This window comes from Mixophyes fleayi, chromosome 2, assembly GCF_038048845.1.
Source record: "Mixophyes fleayi isolate aMixFle1 chromosome 2, aMixFle1.hap1, whole genome shotgun sequence".
Lineage (NCBI taxonomy): Eukaryota > Metazoa > Chordata > Amphibia > Anura > Limnodynastidae > Mixophyes > Mixophyes fleayi.
This window is the reverse complement of record NC_134403.1, coordinates 59278167-59300806: the sequence shown is the minus strand read 5'-3', so window position 1 is coordinate 59300806 and position 22640 is coordinate 59278167. Positions and strand designations below refer to the sequence as shown.

Here is a 22640-nt window from a genome sequence, read left to right as displayed (position 1 = left end):
ATCTCACGCCTCGACTACTGCAACCTCCTTCTCACCGGCCTCCCCCTCTATTCTGAACGCGGCTGCCAGACTCATCTTCCTCTCTCGCCGCTCCTCCTCTGCTTCCCCTCTCGGCCTTGCCCTACACTGGTTCCCCATCCCCTATAGAATCATCTTCAAACTCCTGACCACCACATACAAGGCACTCTCCCAGTCCACTGCCCCCTACATCTCCAACCTCCTCTCCATTCACACTCCTGCCCGCTCCCTGCGCTCGGCCAATGACCGTCGTCTCTCCTCCACTCTAATCACCTCTTCCCATTCCAGAATCCAAGACTTCTCCCGAGCAGCCCCCCTTCACTGGAATGACCTCCCTCGCGCCGTCCGTCTCTCTCCCACTCTAAGCTCCTTCAAACGGGCACTAAAAACCCACGTGTTCCTCAAAGCCTACAATCCTTCCACCTAACCCGCTCTCCCCTCCCTCCTCCCTTCTCTCCTTTACATCATCTGGCCCCCTTTGTACCAGAGTCTTGTTCACCCTCCCTTAGGATGTAAGGTCATTCGAGCAGGGCCCTCTTCCCTCCTGTGTCCTTACCTACTCTTCTGCTCCGTATTTTCTGCATCAGCCTGCTTGGAGCTTCCGAAGTTTTGGTATTTTTGTTTCCTGCTCAGTAATATTTTACCCTGTACTGTCTATTGTTTGTGCATTGTACGGCGCTGCGGAACTCTTGTGGCACCTAACAAATAAAGGCTAATAATATTATTACCAACGCTCATGCAAAATTTGCAGACATTTGGACCCCATGGCTTAAATGTCCCCATCTTTCACTTATGGGTATATTTACCAAGCTACGGGTTTGAAAAAGTGGAGATGTTGCCTATAGCAACCAGATTCTAGTCATCATTTAGTACATTCTACAAAATAACTAGAATCCAATTAATTGCTATAGGCAACATATACACTTTTTCAAACCCGCAGTTCAGTAACTTTTTTTTAAATAAAACAAAATTCCCACATTTAAAAATGTAATGCTCCATAATTTTTACAACGTGTAGAAGAGCAGCCCATAAGAAACCATTCATTCCATTCTAAGGCAATTTTCAGCTGTTAAGCAACAGCCAATTGGTTTGAACCAGACCTCAAGGTAATACACATTCTTTACAGGTTACACAAATATGTATTTCACACTATTGTAGAAAGCACTTACTAGTGCATTTATTAATTTAGCCTCATCCAGAAACATGAACAATTATGTTAACACTTCCCAGCAAGATGCATGGCTTTTGGATCATATTTTGGCACATTTTGAGCTTTTGAACTGCAGTGGGTTCTGCAGCTACAACAGTTTTGTAGTGTACTGTAGAACTTAGAAAAAGGGGGAAAACCCCCAAAAAAAACGTAATACAAAGTTTCCTATATGTATACACATTCATTAGAAATAGTAAGCCTGTTTACATCAGTTTATAGAAAAGTAGGCATGTTGCCAGCTGTATAAAATGTTTATTTATGGATATAAAGCATTTTAAAACAATCTAGAGCCAGCCAGTAATAAAATGTGAGTAAGTAGTTCCACTTATCATAAAGGAGCTTGAAGCATTTCACACAGTAGATCTACTTCCTCATGAACAAATAAACACTGTCCAACATATGGTTAAAGTGTACCTTTGAGGAATGAAGGACTAAATGAACGAAGCTGCATACTTAGAAATATTGTTTCAGTGTATAAAATGGCCACTTTTATTGTTAACAGGTATAGAGCAATAAAAGACCGCTCTTCAAGAGAACATTGTGAATATGTACCAGTGACTTGTACACAGTGCAGGCAGCCATTTTGTGGGCTCGCACACTGCAGTTGATAGACTGCATTCTAATGAATATTGGCTCAGCCCACAAAATGGCGGCCTCCACTGTGAAAAAGGGACTGGTAGACTTGAAAACATTTCTGTAGTACATATATAATATAAAACATAACAGACATTACAATTGTTAGTGTGTTGTGCAAAGGTCCGTGAACAATTAGAAACAATTGAGACAAGTGGTATAACAAAGTCCAAGTCAGTCAGTCTATGGCCTGTGCAGGTCGCTTATTTTTTTTAGTTGCACTTTTCGCAGTAATTTCTTGAAGTGCATCATTTTTTCGGAAGATGTATGCGTTTGTACAGGACACCGGGTCCTCCAGGTCTTCCAGTTGAGAAATACCAGTAATACAGGGATCGTGGTCTTTCAACATGTCTGGAAACGTGTGGGATTTGCGCTCCAGGCGGCATGAGCGCCTGACAGGGGTGAGGAATTTATAATTCTTGATGCTGGATTCTCCTTCATTCATCTGTAGTTTCTTCATTCTGAACAAAGCAGAAAAAGTAGACCATTAATAGAAGGCCAGGAAGGCAGATATCTAGCATCTTGAGGGAAAGGAGAAAAACTAGATGCCAGGGGCATCTGTACGGTTATGACACTTTAAGCTTAGTGGGTGGAGCCTATCATATATACCAAGGAGGAGTTTGTGGGCTCATTTATAAACACAAAAGTCATTTGGCACCAGATGAGTTGGTCATATGCAAAGTAAAACATGTTCAGCATATAAAACCATATCTACATTTTATAAATTGTACAACGGAAATATCCCAGAAAATACTACAGATGGTGAAGGTTCTGTGGTTCTGCGTCAATTAAAACCAATAGACTTCTCCATCCCTGACCTGGTTGGGTTATCCCAGATACCCAACTAAATATCTTATGACCGTGTGTTTCTTTTGTATGATCATATGTCTTTTATTTATTTGTTTTAATAATTTATATCCTCTAGTGTACTTTGTTTTGCATGCTTCCCACTATGATGCCTCTTTTGTATAGACCAGCTAAAATGGTACAGAGGTCAGTAATTGCACATGGTTTGTGAAGACATCAGGTTTTCTGGTACAGTTCTACCCACTTCACACTGGTTGGCCACACAGGGGTGCCTTACTATGTCAGAAAAGCCTAACCCAGTACCTTCTAAGGTTCCTATAGTCACACAAGGAAAAATCAGTTAGAAAGTATAACAATACATTTATTGTAACAATCACTAGATTATATACAAACCGTATATAAATGCCAGTCAGATTTACCACATTAACTGTCCCTTACCCCAGTAGCTTAAGGAGTTAGTCACCTGGCTGTCCTGACTTGAAGATCTGCAGCTGTAGTACACTAATAGAGAACAGCAACTCAAGCCAGCCAACCTGCAGCTTCCAGCCATCAGTCCTCAGAATGAATCCCTCCCCCTGGAGTGGCTCCTTATATCCAGGGTCAAATTTCCACAGTGCTTTCCCCTCCCTGGGCAAACCTAGTTCTCGCCCTCAAACATCAGTGGGTTGGAGATGAGCTATGATGCCACAGAAGCTCCCCTGCTGGGTTGCAGACAAAATAACTGGACTAGTCCTGTGGAGGACAATGGATACTAATTGGCCTTCCCCACAAAGGATAGTAATAAACACCTGACCTGTGTCCTGAAACTTGATCCTTACCCATAACCCACCTGACTTCATGTTAAGAACAATGGAATAACAGTTTCACTGCAATATCTACAATAAATATACATATTTACAATGAGCTACAATGTCCCCTTATCCACATGTAGTTAGACACTGCAGTTGTACTGTGGTGAACTGGTGAACAAAAAACAGGACTATAAAAAAAGTACATATTCCACATTTTGTGAAGGAGAGACAGGCTGTTTACAGGTATCAAACTTGTTTCGCACATTGTTCTTCACATAGCCCCTTTTTAGGTTTTAAACCAAATCTATGAGAGCCCATTAATAGAATCTACACTTCCTTACTTCTCCAGATGTGGGGTTGTACGAATGTTAAATCTTACGACGGAAGATACAATGTCTCCGTTCTCTGGCGTTTGCTGTGATTTAGAGGGCTTCTCTGGAGTGGACGGGTTCTTTAATTCAAGTCTCACAGCTCTTCTCCTGCTCCTCTTTTTCTTCTCGTCTACAGTATCTGTGGGTTCAGACTGAATTTCAACCTTGTACTCCTCAGGCGGAACAACTTGCTCACTTTCTTTTTTCATGTTCTCTTCTGAAAAAAAGACAGAAGATAATTTAAATATGGCATTAAAAAACAAAACACCCCACCTCTACACTCAGTGGATGAAGTCATATTGTGTCTTCACCACAGCACTTGGCTTTATTATGTTTAGCTCATTACTGGGACTTATGAAGGTGGTCCTTACTAAGGCTTGCACCAGCTGGAAATTGGAAAAGTCAAAAAGCTATATAAGCTATTAAGTGCACTTTGGACTTTATTTGGAGATCTTGTAATTTGTGCCAGACAAAGAAGCATGATAGTGCAGATTACTAGCATGACTACACCTGATGGTTCAAGTCCTTTCTGTGGCAGCATAAGGAATGGACAAGTCATACTGGGGCATAGTATCTGGTGGGCACATTTTTCAGGATCTCCCACAGATTCTTATCTAGAAGTTGCCCTCCTTAAAATAAGGCACAGAAAACATAACACTGAAATAAAGATACATATTTCATGTATGTTCTAGTAAAAGCGGTCAAGTCATGGCAACATAACGTGTAACAGTCATACCACTAATGAGCAAGTTGTATCTTAGTTGTTATAGGAAACACCAGTGCTTAAATTAAGTAGAAATATGGAAAAAGATACAAGAGAAGAGAAAGCACCTCAATTATAGATGTATGGAAACACAAAAAGTGTATGTAAATATGTAATTAACATAATATTACCTTTTGCTGAATATAAATTATGAGCAGAACTCCAAAAACCCACTTACCAGAACTAGCCTTCAACTTCTCCAAACTATCTGCAAGAATGCGTCTCAGCTCCTCTAGTGGCTACAGAAGAGATCATAGAAAAGGGAGTCAAACGATATGTACACATTACAGGAGCAAAGAATTGTAACTATAACAAAATTTAAGTTGTTCAATTAAAAGAGGTTTCCTATCAAGTGATTAGAACCTGTATCATTCCCACACGAAGAGGCCAACATTGATGTTAAGTGACTTCATATAGTAATATTATTTTCCTTAATTGTATTAAGTACAGATCAGTTTGTGTCCACATCCATCTTATAAGACTAGTACATCAAGACAATCGTAGTTAAAGGTTCCTACAGCTTCTAAACGTGCCCGACATCATGTCTTTACCACAGAACTCCCAGGCATGGGGAGTACAGTGATTATAGATAAACAGAGGGTCGTATGGCTTATTCTTTACTAAAAAAAGGACATTAGCATAAACTTCGCAGCTTAAAAATCAGATTAGGAGATACTTTATGTGGAAGTAGACCTTACACATCCATATTTGGCAGACGGCGCTCACCTGTGCACCCGCAGCCACGGCCTCCTCACATATTGCAATCACTTTATCCAGCTGCCCGTCCCGCTGCTCAAGACGTGCTAAACACTCCCAGTATCCAGAGAGCTTCCTTGCTTCTGGAACATTCTGGATCTGTGTCTCGAGTATAGAAAGGACTTCTTCCTTTGGACAACCCTATTGTAAGAAAAGAATCCATAGACCGTATAAACATTTTAGCCTCATCTTATTCAGAGTGCACTGTAAAACGTGTGTAAATAAAAATACAAGCATTTATGAATGAGTTACAGGAAATGCATTTATGTCACTTAAAAATTAATTTTGTGGATGTGCAGTATACAGCGATTGCCTACCAAACTAGGATTTATATTTGTAGACACGAATAAAGTCACACTATAAACCATCACACAGTAGGTCAAGGCAAGATACAAAAACTAAAAGGTCATGGAGACTTGGCAGTAAACTGTATCATGAGAAGAGTTTGGGTCGTATACCCCCTTTCACCTTAGAAAAGATCACTTATTTTAGAAGTTTTTAGGTGTGGTTGTAAGACTAGAGAGGCAAACATTTCTCCCTTCTGTATCTATAAATTGCACTCAGAATAAATACCTCATCAATTAATTTCTGACAATCTCCAAAGATCTGGTGGACTCTTAATGTGAACACCTCCTGCTCATCCTCTTCTGCCATGGTTGCCCAGAACAGCTGGCGTGGTACCTCAGGCTCTGTTTTAGTCTCTGAGTTAGTCTCAGGCCCTGCTTTCTGCACCTTATATGTAGAAGGTATGACCACACAGATGGGCGGCCTCTTCATCACCTTTCCTTTTGATGCTCTCCATTCTGCCAGACGAGCCCTGAGTAATGGACATCAAGAATGAGATCACAGATCCACTACAACAATAATTAGGACATCAAATCATGCAGATCAAGGTGGTGTGTTGCATATTATTTAAACGACAAGCTTCAGTTAGACTGCGTGAAAAGAACAGTTTAAGTAGTCTAGGCTGCAAAACATTAAATTGCTATACTGTAAAAAACAGATTAAATACAGTGACCATGGGCGTTGGGGGCCCCCCCCAACAAGAAAACAAATAGTCACATCAGTAAGATGCTACTACAAAGTGATCATGGCCACTTGGTCCACAACCTATTCCAAATCAACTGACATTCTGCACTTAAACAAAATGTACTTTGCCAGTATGAGAGTTTTGTGGAGAAACGGAGCATTAATGGAACCTCAGTGTTTTCCTCAAGGCTAGAAAGAAGTTTATTTATGATTTTACAGAGATTGTTGGAGGAAAAGAAAAAAAGAGTTCCCTGCAGGGAGGAGATATAGAATGGGGAGGAATGTAATACTCGGTAAAGAAAATTCAGCACCAAAAGCCTTCCTGGATCTGCTATACCAGGGCATCGGCAAACACTGGCATGCATGCCACGAGCCAGTTACCTGGCACACCGATGCTGCTTCACTAAAGCAGCTGAAGATGGCCGAAACAGAGCTACTGAGCAAGCGCAACTGTCCCTACCAGGTTCTGCTGCTGAACTGAAGACTCCAGAGGAGAGTCACACATAAGAAAACAAAATGTTTCTAATCGAACAGGGGGCACTACCCTTAATGTTAAATGTAACATATATCCATCTCTAATCTCTATTACACACCTGGGCTTGACTAGATTTAAGCTGACACCGACAGAAAATGGTTGCCGACCCTTGACCTATACCCACTGGCTATGCCCCCAATAGGATGCAAGAGAAATATTTTTAAATAATTAAATACCAAATTTTTTATTTATTTTAAATTCAAACAAGCACTAGAGTATTTGAAGTCCAAATTTTGTAGTTTGCCAGTTAGAGTTCCAAAATTAAAACCAGTTTGAAGCTTAATTTTATGACTTTTTAGCCAGTTTGCACATGTGAACTGGCTCAAATCATTTGACTTTCTTCCATGTAGCTAAACAGATCTTAAATTTGAGAAATTCCATTGAATTCTAAAATTTTTACAGATTAGAGAAATAGTTTGTGGGTGGTTAGAGAAGTTTTTCTACTAAAATACTGCTCTGTTTTGCAGTTTAGACTTATACATGGCTTATATTACTCGTGAGATGACAATTTTGTCTGTGTTAAGTTTGTATTACATTCTTTGGAATGCTCTACTAGTAATAGAAACTGTTAATTTAGGTTTATATCCAGAATCACATATCCTTCTTTTTCTTATATTCAGAACCAACTTTCAAACTGGGCCATTTATATTTCTTGTGAGAAAGATCCATATTTGATATAGAGAAATTAAGAGAAAATTAATTATACACTTTATTATTTGTGTTTGCATAGATTGTATTCGTGTTTTCATTAACAGGCCTCCTCCTTGCCCCTTTCCTATCATTCTACATTCCTTCACTGCCGGACTATAAGCTACATCGTTCATTGACTGCCTTGTTGACTGTACACAGACACTGTGTACCACTGGATTGTGTTTAATTATAGTGTTTTATAGATTGTCCAACACTTTATATTTAAGAGTTAGAATATGTATATCTATCTAGCACTTTACGATTGTTCTTTAAAACACGTTTGGCTTTATATATTTTCTTTGTTAAGTTGTTTCAGGAAATTAGTTCATAATATTGTGCTTATAATACTACTCTATAAGGGTATAGACACACACTTGTGGATGGGGTTTGTCAAGACTTGATAAAAAAGACCCTGTGTGGACTGAAACATTTCATTGGGTAAATCAAAATGATTTGCATCTGTTCGGCATTACCTACATGGGGGATCTGAGACAATGTATGTGCACACCCAATGTGCTTAGTCAAAAGGACAGTTGGATTTTTCTTTCCTGTACTTATATTAATATATTCTACAGTAGATTATCATATTAAAAAATAAAACAAGAACAAGACTTAATATTTTAACCATACTTTTGTTCGTCTGCTGACTCATTCGGTCTGGAGTATCGGCTAGCAGTGGACCGCTGCTGAGCTGGCATGGTCTGCCGATGATTTTTCATGGCATTTACAGGATGAGTTGTAACGCTTTTGTTACTCTTTGTTTCTGGGTCACTTCTTGCAGGTCCATTTTTCAATATAGATTTGATGGGTTGTGGCCTCTGCAGCACATTTCCACCAATTGACTTCTTTTGGTCGGTTACTTGTGTTTGTCTCCGTACAGTCACCGGTTCTGACTTGCTCTTGATGACCAGACTAGTGGAAGCCCTCGATTGTAACGAGACCGGTGGAACCAATGGCTTTTTCTGTTTGACATCACTGGCAGAAGATGGTTTTGCTGGTGGCTTCCGAGCGACTGTAGATGTTTTGGGTCTGTTTTCTACACTTTTCTGCATGATCCTTTTACTTTCCACAGTCTGGCTTTTGCCACTTGTGCCTTCAGTGATCCTTTTACTTTCCACAGTCTGTCTTTTGCCACTTGTGCCTTCAGTGGTGTTCCGAAAGGATTGAATCTTGGATTGAACAATTTTCCCACGATAAGCTCCAAGAACAGGCTTAGCCGATAGCTTTGGTTTTTCTTTGGCAGATTCCAGTTTTACGTTTTCATCTTTCTGCTGCTTCTCTGTAACAGATTTTGTTTTTAAGACAGATCGGCTTAAAGTCACATTTTTACCAACTTTCTTTGCATCCACTCCAATATTTTCTTTGTTAAAAGGTTTGACCTAATCAAGGGTTGGGAGAAGGAGGGGAAAAAAAAAATGAAGTTATATTACACATATCAGGTTCAAGGACGCAGTTCTGAAAAGGTCTAATCACAAAGAAACATAAAATGTCTCTGGGTTTGCGCCTTGACTCTCCATTTGGTACAAGTTATGCTCGCCTGAAATCTCATATCATCACAGTCTTTCCAGCAGTTTTCTTATCAAAGAAGACTACTGTATGGGCCTGTCTCTGCCTTCATGCCAGAGTTGGGTGTTTTCTGTTGTCCCGAGTTACTATACTGCTCTGGTGTAATCTATGCATTGGACACATTTGTATCCAGAGACATTCTTTGTATCATATCCCTGGACAAGACCACCCTGCCTGATTATATAAAGACATGGCTGAAAATCACAGGTCAGGGCATTTAGTAGAAGTGAGCATCGCCTCTTCTGCATCACAAAAAGTTAACCCTCATCCATTGTCTCACGATCTACCACAACTATCTACCATCTAGCCTTCCCTGCTACAATCTGTCCTAAATGCCATGGTGAGACAGATCTTCCTCTCTCCTCACCCACTGCACCGGCTACCCATTTCCTCCAGAATTCAATTCAAGTTGCTCACCCTCACCAACTCCTCCTTTCATACATCACTGACCTAATCACAAGATACACTCCCTCTCGCCGGCTGTCTTTGACCTTTGCCTTGCATCATCTCTTGCACTCAAGTCTTCTCCCCTCTCCCTACCATGCCTAACCAGGCGCTCTCCCAACCTTCAATATTTCAAATGCTCTCCCAAAACCCACCTCTTCACCATAGCCTATCCTACCCCTCTACATGTTCTACCAACTCCAGTACCATTCCCACTCCTGTCCCACTAGCTCCCATCCTCTCAGGAGTGCCCTCTCCCTCTAGACTGGAAGCTCTCCCAAGCAGGGCACTCATTACATTTTGACTCACGTCTGCACATCCTTCATCAACCTCAACTGTAAATGGTTTTCCTTTATGTAAGATAGTCTGTTTGTTATACATCATACAAAATACAATCTGGAGCTACAGATTTTTGTGGCGCCTTACAAATATCTATATGGTGACATATTGAGCACTAAATCAGCCATCGTGAATTTGGATGAGGAGCCTCCTAAACCTGCAAGCTGAAAATGCCTTCAGTTACAAACAGACAGGGTGTCTCTAAATGGAGGCGTGCGCAGGCAGTTGTTACGTGGTTATGCTCCTAGCAACTGATGTCAAGATCTTCGAGATTAAAAAAGTCAAGATATAGCATTGATCACACACTAGTACTGAAACATATTCCTAAACAGGAACAGCTGATGAAATAAGACTGCTTACTGGCTTTCGCTCCAAGTTGTTAATTTGCTCCGATTTCTTTTCTAGAGCCCTGTTGGATCTTTCCATTAAAGGGGACCTTTGAGACAAGAAGAAATATAAATAACTTTATACATTAATATTTTGCTATTAATCAGAATTCGTTTGTCAGAAAAATGTCAGCTGGGAAAAAAAAAAATTGTACTAAAGTGGACTACAATATATCTTGTAGGTCACAAAGAGGTCACTCAAATATATTTTTATCAAAACAATGTCTTGCAATCAGTTACTAAATTAAACATCACAATGTTTTTTTTTTATTTAATGGATGTAGAATTTGGATTACCATGGGGTCTGTACAAAGCCTTAAACTGGCAGCACATACTCTGACCCAGCAGCTTGGCCAGACTGCCAAGCAAAAGGCTCACTTTATCTTGGTATTTACATACATGTCCAGTTATCAGGATTTGAGCTTGTTTTGAGCCCACAAGCTGTACAATATATCAAATCAATATCTCTAGTGATATTGCTGTGTGTGAACCCAACTTTATATCATTCAGTATTGTGGCTTGTCAGTGCAGTCAAGAGGATCGCACCAGAGACAAATGATGGCCACCTGACCTTTAGCTTTCCAGACGTGCCCATAATCCAGTCAATTTCTATTGCATCATTCTAGGGCACAATGCTTGTTTTAGGGACACACTAGCCATGATAGTGGGGTAACTTGCTGATATTGCAGCATCTGTGGCCAGCATTAAAAGCTGTAATAGAATGGAATTTTGCTTTAATCTATGAATTGGCGATATTGAGGTTAACTAGGCTATAGAAACTGCAATCTGCAGCATGGTTGAATGTGAAAAGCTGCAATGTAAAACTAATCAGATAACTACTGCAGCTCTAACAATAAAACTATAGACTTTTCTGCAGCACAATACACATAAAATAATTAACTTTGCCCTCATTGTAACAATGTTTAAAAATAATGCATAGTTTAAAGATTAAGTTGCTTTACTGTTGTAAACTATAGATAAAGAAAATAAAAAAAAAGTCAAAGATGTAAACTAAAACATGTTAAAGATTAAAAAGCAGTTTATGCGCCATATCTATTGTATGGTTACTAAAATTAAAGCTACTAACCTGATTTCTGGCTGCTTGCCGGGAACAATGGGTTTCTTAGACATTTTTTGGGATAGATATTCCTCCACCTTTTTTCTCCTTTGCTCTAATATAGGGAAACATGAAAGAGGAGTTAGGATTATAGCACAAGTCTGTTAATGGAGTAAAGCCCTCCTGCCCCTGCATAAGCAACTCAAATGCTCCTAGGTGCCTCATCTCAATACTTAAGGATTGAGACATAGAATCAGATATGTCCCATTTAAATTGCTCTTACAGCAGCATAGTAATTAATGTATAGAAATATCACACACACACACTCCACAAAGGCTGTGCATTGTCCATTCCTTTTTATGTGCCAGTTGAAGGGGCAAATAAGAGTACCAGGAAAACATACACGCAGAGCCATAGCTAGGGCAGTGCAGCATGTGTCACCACCCAGGCTGAGGGGGGGGGTAAACCAGGGACACTGTCACCGTGACATGTGCCGGTAGTTAGTGTCATACATGACATTACCAAACTCCTGTGGCCCAAACAAACCAAAGAACACTTCCCATGCACATGGCACTCCACTACAATTATTATCGCTAACATTTATTTATACAGAGCCAACATACTACGCAGCAATGTAGGCTGATGGGGATCAGGACAATCAAATTACATATAATGACAAAATAATCTAAAGAGGTTTGGATAGAACACCTGATACCTAAGGAATAAAATAACAATTGTAGTAGCTGGATAGGAAAGTGCGTGTTGTAATTACAAGGCATATGCATTATCAGCCGGCAATAATAAAGCAGTCCTTGGTGGATGGCATGTCTGTGCAGATACCTGTGGTGCTTCATGAGTGAAACAAGACATGAAAAAGTCACTGTACAAATCTTAAATAGTCATCTACTCAAGCACAACCGTCCTCCACCGGTTATAACAGAACCTCCAATGAATCAACAAACCACAGTACTGCACTGGATCGTTTATTTATTTTATCCATAACTTCAGCTTAGTTTGGAAACCAAAACACAGATTTGTAGGCTGCACCCAGATATCTCAGTAAGCCTCATGCGAATACAATGCATAGGGGTGTAAATCAAGCCTCAGTATATGAATGATGTAGACACAACAAGATGATTCATTCCTGCACACAGAGCTTTCTATACCCTGTAAACTGCCTACAGATATTACCAGGTTAAGTAGTTGTAAATAGCTTGCTTTTAAATGTATGTAAAATAAAAATAAATAAAGGAATGTACAGTTTTGGGGACATGTCATCCTGTATCCGGGATAAATAAAACAAAGACACATTATATAAAAACAATTATTGCTCTAAAAACAACTTTTCTATAACAGTCATAGAACCACTATAATGATCCTCAGCACGGGCCCCCAGCACTGCCTGGCAGACCGCACATCCTACATGTTACAGACTAGTTCCCCACCTGCTGTACGTACACTATATGTAACATACCGCAACGGACGGCGTATGAGCATTCACCAGTACAGGAGCAGTGGCGGGAACAACAACTAATATCAGTATATAACAAGGACCCGGCACTGACCTCGGTAGCCGGGCTGTAGTCTCCTGCTGGCCGGCAGCGCTGTTACCGGTACACTCCCCATAACACCACTGTCCGCTCACTGTCTTTCCGTTTGAATATCGCACCGCTGTAAAACCGCCCATTCATCCGCGTCTGTTAACTTGATTGGGGAACGTTGGAAGCCTGCACCAATCACAACGTCCGTCGAGGTCATGTGAGGCTGTGATTGGTTAATTGAGACTACCCAGGTCTTGTTATTGATTTTCCGCGAATTATTTGAATTCGGCTGTCACGTGATGCACTAACGTCTCCCTGTGCTGTGATGCAAATATAGTGGGCGTACTGCTCTACTATTGGCCAGTACAACACGTGTTGGGAGTTGTCACTAGTCAGTGTTCTGAGGTTCCGCCCCTCTTCCCATCTCCTGTTACTTGCGAGGGGAGATCGGATAAATAATGTCATAAGACTACTGGATTATAGCTTAATGTAATATTCTCCTTACAATACCGAATTATGTCACAGTATTACTTTCCCTTACTGTATTCCTCAATACTATATAATGTAATAATATCCTCTCTTCCCGGCACTGTATAATGTATCTCTCCTCACCATAGTGCAAAATCCAGTGCTAGCATCTCATTCATAATACTGTATTGTGAAAGACCATGATACACTACACAATATTGTATAACTAGAATAACCCTTACTAGAAATTATAATAAAACCCAAGCAATGTGCAAGTGCTCATTTCAGAATAAAAAAAGACATCTGAGCACAATAGCAAATGTACATAATGGCGTTAATAGTTCCAGCGTGGCTCATGCGGCTGCTGTAAGGCATGGTGGCAACGGATGCCTGGTGATCCTGGTTCATGTAAGGCATGGTGGCAACGGATGCCTGGTGATCCTGGTTCATGTAAGGCATGGTGGCGAGGGATGCCGGGTGATACTGGTTCATGTAAGGCATGGTGGCGAGGGATGCCGGGTGATCCTGGTTCATGTAAGGCATGGTGGCGAGGGATGCCGGGTGATACTGGTTCATGTAAGGCATGGTGGCGAGGGATGCCGGGTGATACTGGTTCATGTAAGGCATGGTGGCGAGGGATGCCGGGTGATCCTGGTTCATGTAAGGCATGGTGGTGAGGGATGCCGGGTGATACTGGTTCATGTAAGGCATGGTGGCGAGGGATGCCGGGTGATACTGGTTCATGTAAGGCATGGTGGCGAGGGATGCCGGGTGATCCTGGTTCATGTAAGGCATGGTGGTGAGGGATGCCGGGTGATACTGGTTCATGTAAGGCATGGTGGTGAGGGATGCTGGGTGATACTGGTTCATGTAAGGCATGGTGGCGAGGCATGCCGGGTGATCCTGGTTCATGTAAGGCATGGTGGTGAGGGATGCCGGGTGATCCTGGTTCATGTAAGGCATGGTGGTGAGGGATGCCGGGTGATACTGGTTCATGTAAGGCATGGTGGCGAGGGATGCCGGGTGATCCTGGTTCATGTAAGGCATGGTGGTGAGGGATGCCGGGTGATCCTGGTTCATGTAAGGCATGGTGGCGAGGGATGCCGGGTGATACTGGTTCATGTAAGGCATGGTGGCGAGGGATGCCGGGTGATACTGGTTCATGTAAGGCATGGTGGCGAGGGATGCCGGGTGATCCTGGTTCATGTAAGGCATGGTGGCGAGGGATGCCTGGTGATCCTGGTTCATGTAAGGCATGGTGGTGAGGGATGCCTGGTGATCCTGGTTCATGTAAGGCATGGTGGCGAGGGATGCCTGGTGATCCTGGTTCATGTAAGGCATGGTGGTGAGGGATGCCTGGTGATCCTGGTTCATGTAAGGCATGGTGGCGAGGGATGCCTGGTGATCCTGGTTCATGTAAGGCATGGTGGTGAGGGATGCCGGGTGATCCTGGTTCAAGTAAGGCATGGTGGTGAGGTGATGCCTGGTGATACTGGTTCATCTGCTCTGCACTTCTGAGCAAGCATGGGACTGATGCATGCACAATGAAACCATGTTCACTAAAACCCAAACATGGCTTCGCTACGCGTGCGCCATCCTCCGTGCATGCTCAGAAAGTGCAGAGCGTGGTTTAAATACCGTTATTACAATAGATTCAACGCTGGCTTTTTGCTCGCAGCTTCAAGCGGGGGGGGGGGGGGCTGGGGGAGTTGAACGGCAGCGCTGTTTCGGCTGCACTGTAGTATACAGCAGCCGCGGCGCTGTCAAACAAGCGTCCGCGGCGGTGTTGTATACAACACAGCACCACCGCGGACCGCATTGCCTGATGTAATGCGCAGCTGCGATGTCCGCGGTTAATTGAAAATACCCGCACCATTATGGGGCGCAAGCAAAAGTGACTGGTACCTTCAATAAAAAAATTGTTGCGTAGTGTCTCGAGCCCGTTCCAGGACACAACACAGCGATTTTTTTAGAATTGAATCTGCCCCTATTTTTGTAACAGGGAAATTGCTTCAGACAACACACTGCATGATACGTCCTATAGATATTTGTAATAGAAAGTCCCAAAAGAATGCACAGTAAAAAAATAAACTTTTCAATTGTCACCTGTATAAAATACAGCACCGCCGCGGACGCTTCTTAGACAGCGCCGCGGCTGCTGTATACTACAGTAGGGCACTTTTTAGCGGAGGGGGGCGGGGTTTCTGGAGACCCAGAAACCCCCCCCCTGCATGCGCCACTGCACTCCCCCCATAGTGTTGCGCAGTGAAATCCGTGTTGTTGTGGTACCGCATTGCCTGATGTAATGCGCAGCTGCGATGTCCGCGGTTAATTGAAAATACCCGCACCATTATGGGGCGCAAGCAAAAGTGACTGGTACCTTCAATAAAAAATTTGTTCCGTAGTATCTCGAGCCCGTTCCAGGACACAACACAGCGATTTTTTTAGAATTGAATCTGCCCCTATTTTTGTAACAGGGAAATTGCTTCAGACAACACACTGCATGATACGTCCTATAGATATTTGGAATAGAAAGTCCCAAAAGAATGCACAGAAAAAAATAAACTTTTCAATTAATGTCACCTGTTAATAATATAGTCATTAATGATTAAATATTAGCAAATAAAAAAATATATATATTTTTGTAAAATAAAATGCATTTATAAGGATGTTATGAAAGTCTACTGTACATAACATGCATTTTTACAGTTAAAAACATGTTTTAGTTGCATACGCGACCGGCATCACTAGTCGGCACTTGACCAGACCTGTAGCTGGTGCAAGTGATACAACAGAAAAACATGAACCTTTGAGATGCATAAAGCTTTAATTGGACGCTGCTGCGTGCGCTAGAGCTGGCACTCTTATTGTAAATTAACTATGTGCATATGCCCAAGAAATCTTAGGCTGCGGTAAGAGTCGTTTTCGCTCAAAGATGAATCGGACAATGCTGCGTTCTATGGCGAATGTTTTGTTTCTGGGCATGCGCAGTGCAATTTTACATAAAATACGACACTTAGCATTTATTTTCCTTAATGAATCAGGCCCTCAGTGTTTTAGATGCCCCCTAACTATTGTCTCCATAGGCAACTGCCTAAGTTCGCCTAATGGTACTGCTGGCCTGCCTATGAATGCTACTATTTGTGATTAGGACTTGTGAGGTGAGCTGTGATTATCAGTTGCTTAAACACTGACCATGGGTGAAGGTATCGGGGTAATAGCTGCTATGCTGGGCAACAGGCAGTACTTGGGCCGCAGTGTGTCCGGATATGGCTAGAAATGGATGGGAACCAACTCTGACTGCTAGTTTTCCCTGCCTTCACAACTGTATCCTGCTACCCTGATATAGCAGAAGCCAATGATCCCACAGTGCTTGTAGAAGTATCACAGCAGGCTACATACACATGCGCTTAGCTTCTATTATGTCTTCATATGCTCCAGCCCTTCTTTTAGAAGCTCCACTAATACAGGTTCTACAGTTACTCCCAACAATAGCCATCCCACTGCAGGCAGAAACCTTTGGAGTTGCCACTGGGCCTATGCCAACTTTGCTCATGTTCTTCTTATGACCCTCCAAACGTTTCGGTGGAAGTTGGAGGTGCCGGAATGCCCCTCAACACAACAGCACTGCACAGGTTGGTGCATGAACATCCCCTTGGACACAGGATGAATGGGAATGAGACAAAGAGGGTATACCATGATAGTTACAGGGTAATCTAACTGTAGCTGGGCACTACCACAAATGTCCTGTGATAGCATAGCAGTGGAAATAGCTCTAGGAAGGGGGTCCTCAAAGGAAGTAGTTAAAGTGGAAAAACTGCACCTCCAAATAGGTTTGTGCCGTCTCCCTGTGACAGCATGGGCAGGATCTATGGCCTCTGATGTATCCACATCTGTCACAGAATGTTTGCAACTTCATATGAATTTGTTCATCATCTGTTAGACAGTCGCGGGCACCGCCGCGACTCACTGTGGCTCCGCCCGCCGTCCCTATGACGACCGGGACGTCACTTCCGGGATTCGGGCCGACCCTTGCCAGGGCAACGGCCGGACACCAAAGGTAATCTTATGCGCTCTGGCAGCCTCGTAGCGGGCACATACACAGTTATGTTCCTCAGCTCTGGGCTGATTTAGTGTGTTGTAGCCTGCACCTGTTCAGTATTAGAGACAGGTTCTTATTAGTCTGTCTGTATGGCAGGCAATTAGCCTGCAGATGTGCATACCCCAGGGGCAAGCCCTGATTGGTCTATGTCTGTATTTAAGGCAATGAGGTCTGCTGCCTCATTGCCGGTTATAGCTTCTGTTGCCAGTCTGCTGACCTGCTCTGTGGCTTGTTCCTGTCTGTTGAATATTCTGCTGATTACCCATGTATGACCCTTTGCCTGGATTTAGACCCTGCCTGTGTTTCTCGTGACCTTGACCTCTGGCTTGTTTACCGACCTTCCTGTCTGCTCGTGACCCTTGACCTCGGCTTGTTTATTGGAATTGCTATCTGCTGCCGGCCCTTGATCTCTGCTTGGACTTCACTCCGTTTGCCTGGGTTCTCCCCAGCCGCTACACACTTCACGACCCTCTGTCAGTCTGCAACCCAGTCTGTCCCCACCATCAGGGGCTCCAGTGAACACCTGATTGGCAGAGTAGACTCTGGGTTGTGTTGTGCCGGCTGGAGGGGTTCCTAACATCATCACTAGGAAAAGAGACCAAGGCGACTCATGTTCTTATATATAAAAACGAACAGCACATTAATATCTAGACACTAACAAAAGGAATGAATCTAAGAAGCAAAATACACATTTTACTGAACACTCAAAAGTCAATGCACTTCTTTAAATACAAAATGGACACACAATTCTAGAATTCGAAAAGAAAACCAATTCCATTCTAAACCATCCTCTCTAACTCTCACACAGTGTTATGCTGCCTGCTGCTTCCACACAGATTGTAGATAGCTGACATTAAGCTTGGGAGAAAATCATTTTCTAACAGGTGGAGTAGGAAATGTATGGGGTGCGCTATACACTACATAATACCCTCTCCCCTCCTGTATATAATCCACTCCCAGCATCTCTCATTCCCAGCTCAACCCCCTACTCCCTCTCCAAGCCCTATCCCCCCTGCTGCCTCTCCAAGCCCTATCCCCCCTGCTGTCTCTCCAAGCCCTATCCCCCCTGCTCCCTCTCCAAGCCCTATCCCCCCTGCTCCCTCTCCAAGCCCCATCCCTCCTGCTCCTTCTCCAAGCCCTATCCCCCCCCTGCTGCCTCTTCCAGCTCTAACCCCCTTGCTCCCTCTCCAAGCCCTATCCCCCCTGCTGCCTTTTCCAGCTCTATCCCCCTTGCTCCCTCTCCAAGCCCTATCCCCCCTACTCCCTCTCCAAGCCCTATCTCCCCTGCTGCCTCTTCCACCTCTCTCTCCCCTGCTGCCTCTTCCACCTCTCTCCCCCCTGCTGCCTCTTCCAGCTCTATCCCCCCCCCTGCTGCCTCTTCCAGCTCTATCCCCCCCCCCCCGCTGCCTCTTCCAGCTCTATCCCCCTCTGCTGCCTCTTCCAGCTCTATCCCCCCCTGCTCCCTCTCCAAGCCCTATCCCCCCTGCTCCCTCTTCCAGCTCTATCCCCCCTGCTCCCTCTTCCAGCTCTTCACAACATTTACAGATCCCAAAGATTTGCAAAATGCTGTCACTAATGTGCCGGTCATATGACCATGACGCCATCGATGTCTCTTCGCTGTTTAAAAACTATGTTAATACATTGTCCCCACTGCAGGAGCCATTTTGTCGGATCCTGTCTCGCCTTTTTCAATGCATATTTGGTCTTTAAAAAAATGACCGCTGGACTGCAACAACTAGCCGATAGCTAGAGACAACTGACAAGTTCATTCTAACTACAACGAGCGCCAGCTATTGAAGTCACAGAGAAGGTGGTTCCTGGAATTGCTGTTCCTGTCTTTGCTTGTCAGTGGGTCCAGTAAGGATGGACCGGTTCTCTTGGTGCACAGGGCTGCTGGACATTGATGAAACACTAGTAATCCAGCAGCGCGGGGTGCGGCTGTCAGACGGGGAGGACAAGGTTGGCAAAGGAGCTGTGTGATTGTTCTGGAGTAGCCATGAACCATCTGACAGTCTGTTTATTGACATGGTCTCTGTTCCCCATTGAAATATTGCAGAACTTGTTTATCTTGTGTAGAGTGACTATGACCTCTTCTAAATACTGATCTGTTACAGTAATCATTGTACTTACATAATCTTAATGGTACATTTTATTTGTTCTCCCTCAGTGTTTCAAATGGCCAAAGATAACTAAAACAACCCGATTAAAAGTTGTTCCAGTATTAAAAAGCTTTTTGTGCTATTTATGTATGTAAGTGTTCCCTTACTAGTTACCCTGACATCATTTACGAGTATGTTTTTTTTTTCCCCACTACATGCCATTGTGCTGTGCAAAGTATGTTACACCCATGTAAAAAAGGCAAATACGCACTGTCTTATTTGGTAATTTTTTAATTTTAACATGCTTTTGCATGGAGTTTAACTTGCGTTAAATATACAACTTAAATACAGAATTTCAATACCAGCATTAAGGTTTATTGTGCACATTAACGCCTAAAACAAATTTTCGGCGAAAATTAAACAGTTTGTTTCTGGGTTTTAATTAGGCAATTTCAGGCAAAAATTACATTTCTAGTACCAGCAGTTATAATAGTTGTATTTACCAGTTTAATTTTGATTTTAATTGCCAAGTAAGAGAAAATATGGCCTCTGTATATCAAAGGGCAGTTTTTTAAATCAAGAAAATAATTACCGTACTTCCGCATGTATAAGACGCACCCATGTAGAAGACGCACCTTATTTTTGGGCCCCAAAATTTGAAAGAAAATATATTAGCTGTCAAAAAGTGTGCTGAGTGTGCGGAGATAGCAGGGGCCTGCTGCAAGCACCTGCAATCTCAGCACAATTCTCAGCGGAACGGACCCGCAAACCCCTAAAATCGCCCATACCCCCCCCCCCCCCCGGATAAGGTCAAAACGTTAATACTGCTGCCCCCCCAAGAAACCCCCACTGCCAATGTATAAGACGCACCTAGTTTTTAGACCCCAATTTTTTTAAAAAAAGGTGCGTTTTATACATGGGGAAATACAGTATGTTTCTTACCAAGCATTTGTTCTGCATGAGTATTTTTTCAGTTGTATAGAAAATTAAGTAATCCATTTTATATTATACTAGAATAACACTAGGCGGCAGTATTGGTTTGTCTGAACGTGTTTGTATTTTCAATGTGATAACACAATTCTGTTCCTTTGTTGTTACTCAAGTATGCTATTTCTTCTCTAATCATGACATGTTTAGTTTTGTATTTGGGTGGTAAATAAATTGTACTGTATGATTACCTTCAGATCAAAGGAGTAGACAAGTTGGTGAAAATGGCAGACAACTTGTAAATAGATTATGTACCAAATACAACTAGAAAATAAAAACTTGAAGTGTTTGCAACTATGAACTGTAATCATTTTTTTTTTATTTCTCACTAGAGCAAATTTGATACTGGTAGTTTACTTCTGACGACTCATAGGTTCATATGGAGGGACCAGAAAAATCATGTAAGTACTGGAAGTTATAATTTCAAATTCTCATTTATGTCTGCTCATATTTAAAGGAAACTGAATGGGCTCTTAACAAGAGTTTGGGGTTATTGTACAAATAAAAGGTGTACACAGTGTTTGTTGCTGGAGGATTCATATACAATGCTTAGGCTAGGTACACACTGGAGAATTTTTCGACCAATCTGTTATCTACAAAGATTGTACCTACAACTGAAGGTCCGGCCCATTCATGTATACACACTACACAAGATTTACCTTCAGATCTGTGCTCTTCATCTAGTCCTATAGTCTCGTAGAGAATGACAGCACAATATGGATTCATTCATTCTTATCACACCGATTAACCGCCTTGTTCTAGCTATGCACATGCCATAATGATGTTATTATTTACTATATTTACTAAACTGCGGGTTTGAAAAAGTTGAGATGTTGCCTATAGCAACCAATTAGATTCTAGCTGTCATTTTGTAGAAAGCAATAGATAAATAACTAGAATCTGACTGCTTGCTATAGGGAACACCTCCACATTCTCAAACCCACAGTTTAGTAAATCTAGCCCCATGACTCTGTAAACTCTGTAGAGATCGTGTCATAAGTGCATACACACCGCATGATCGGAAGGTGATTGGAACGTGATTATTAAACATGCCGACCAACCAAATGAAACGACAATCGGTACTTTGGGATGACTGTCGTCCATCGTGTAAGTATACACACTGACACGATATCTGACCAAACGGTCGTATATCAGCCGATTGGCCCGATGATTGGCTGAGAAACCTCCAGTGTGTACCTAGCCTTACTGAGGCTGTTTGCTTGCTCATAAAGCTTTTGTTAGTTTTCCATACAACTGATTATCTCCATCTTACATATTCTGTTATTTGAACTTTAATATGGTTTTTTTTTCTCTTTAATTCCCTTATTTTTAGGACTTCTGCATTGCAATTCCCCTTTCTCAGATTATTTTCTCAGAAGAGCAAGCAGGGGGCATTGGAAAAAGGTTAATATTTCATAAGTTGATTGTTGTTTTAGACACTTGGGAAAGGTTGCAGGAATTGTGTAACTAGTAATGCATGGTTTGCCCTGTACAAGACAAGGGCTACTGATTGATTGTGCCAGTTCATATGGGTATGAAGACCTGATTTATAGTAAAATATTGTTGCACTTTTTTTTAATAGTTGTATATAATTTTGGCTGTCCAATGCCCACAGGCAGATTTTTGATGGCCCTCAATTTCTATGACAATCTCATAATATTATATATATATTTTAACATTATTTGGGCCGCAAGCACAAAATTATAATATAAATGTGGCTTTGTTCATGTACAATGTTGGTTGGCACTGGTCTAGTTATATATATGTTTATTATTTTACTGTGCTGTTGCTTGCTTTCAGTTTATTTTTCACTTTTCTCTCCCTGGGCCCCTGTGGGCTATCTATTTAATCTATCTATATAATTGTCAGTCACTGGATTAGTATATGATGGCAGGTATATTTCACCTAGGTTCCTAACCTACTTGTTTTAAAACTTCAGGGAAATGTGTATTGTGTGTTAGCTGCTGAAGGGCTATTGGCCTTTGCAAAAGCTGGAAAAGGTTCCTGGGGTTATGGATGGAGAGTGAGGTCGGGCTCAATACGTTAGG

General features: G+C 42.3%; 2 protein-coding genes across 2 annotated transcripts in view; one reads left to right on the top strand and one right to left on the bottom strand.

Annotated features, from left to right (window-relative positions):
• Positions 1–1690: 1690 nt before the first annotated feature.
• CKAP2 (cytoskeleton associated protein 2) lies at positions 1691–13192 on the bottom strand. The gene is made up of 9 exons (XM_075199053.1): positions 12961–13192; positions 11426–11510; positions 10313–10388; positions 8234–8982; positions 5923–6166; positions 5320–5490; positions 4772–4832; positions 3801–4047; positions 1691–2322 (listed from the first exon to the last, which is right to left on the bottom strand). Exons 1-9 carry the CDS (start codon positions 13019–13021, stop codon positions 2040–2042), a joined length of 1977 nt encoding a protein of 658 aa, XP_075055154.1. The 5' UTR covers positions 13022–13192; the 3' UTR covers positions 1691–2039.
• A 5775-nt stretch (positions 13193–18967) lies between these two features.
• The window catches only part of VPS36 (vacuolar protein sorting 36 homolog), a 34655-nt gene continuing 30982 nt past the window's right edge, over positions 18968–22640 (top strand). Inside the window, exons 1-3 of the mRNA XM_075199051.1 lie at positions 18968–19465; positions 20925–20993; positions 21926–21996. Coding sequence (XP_075055152.1) covers positions 19370–19465; positions 20925–20993; positions 21926–21996 — 236 coding nt within the window. The 5' untranslated portion in view covers positions 18968–19369. The remainder of the gene's footprint in view (positions 19466–20924; positions 20994–21925; positions 21997–22640) is intronic.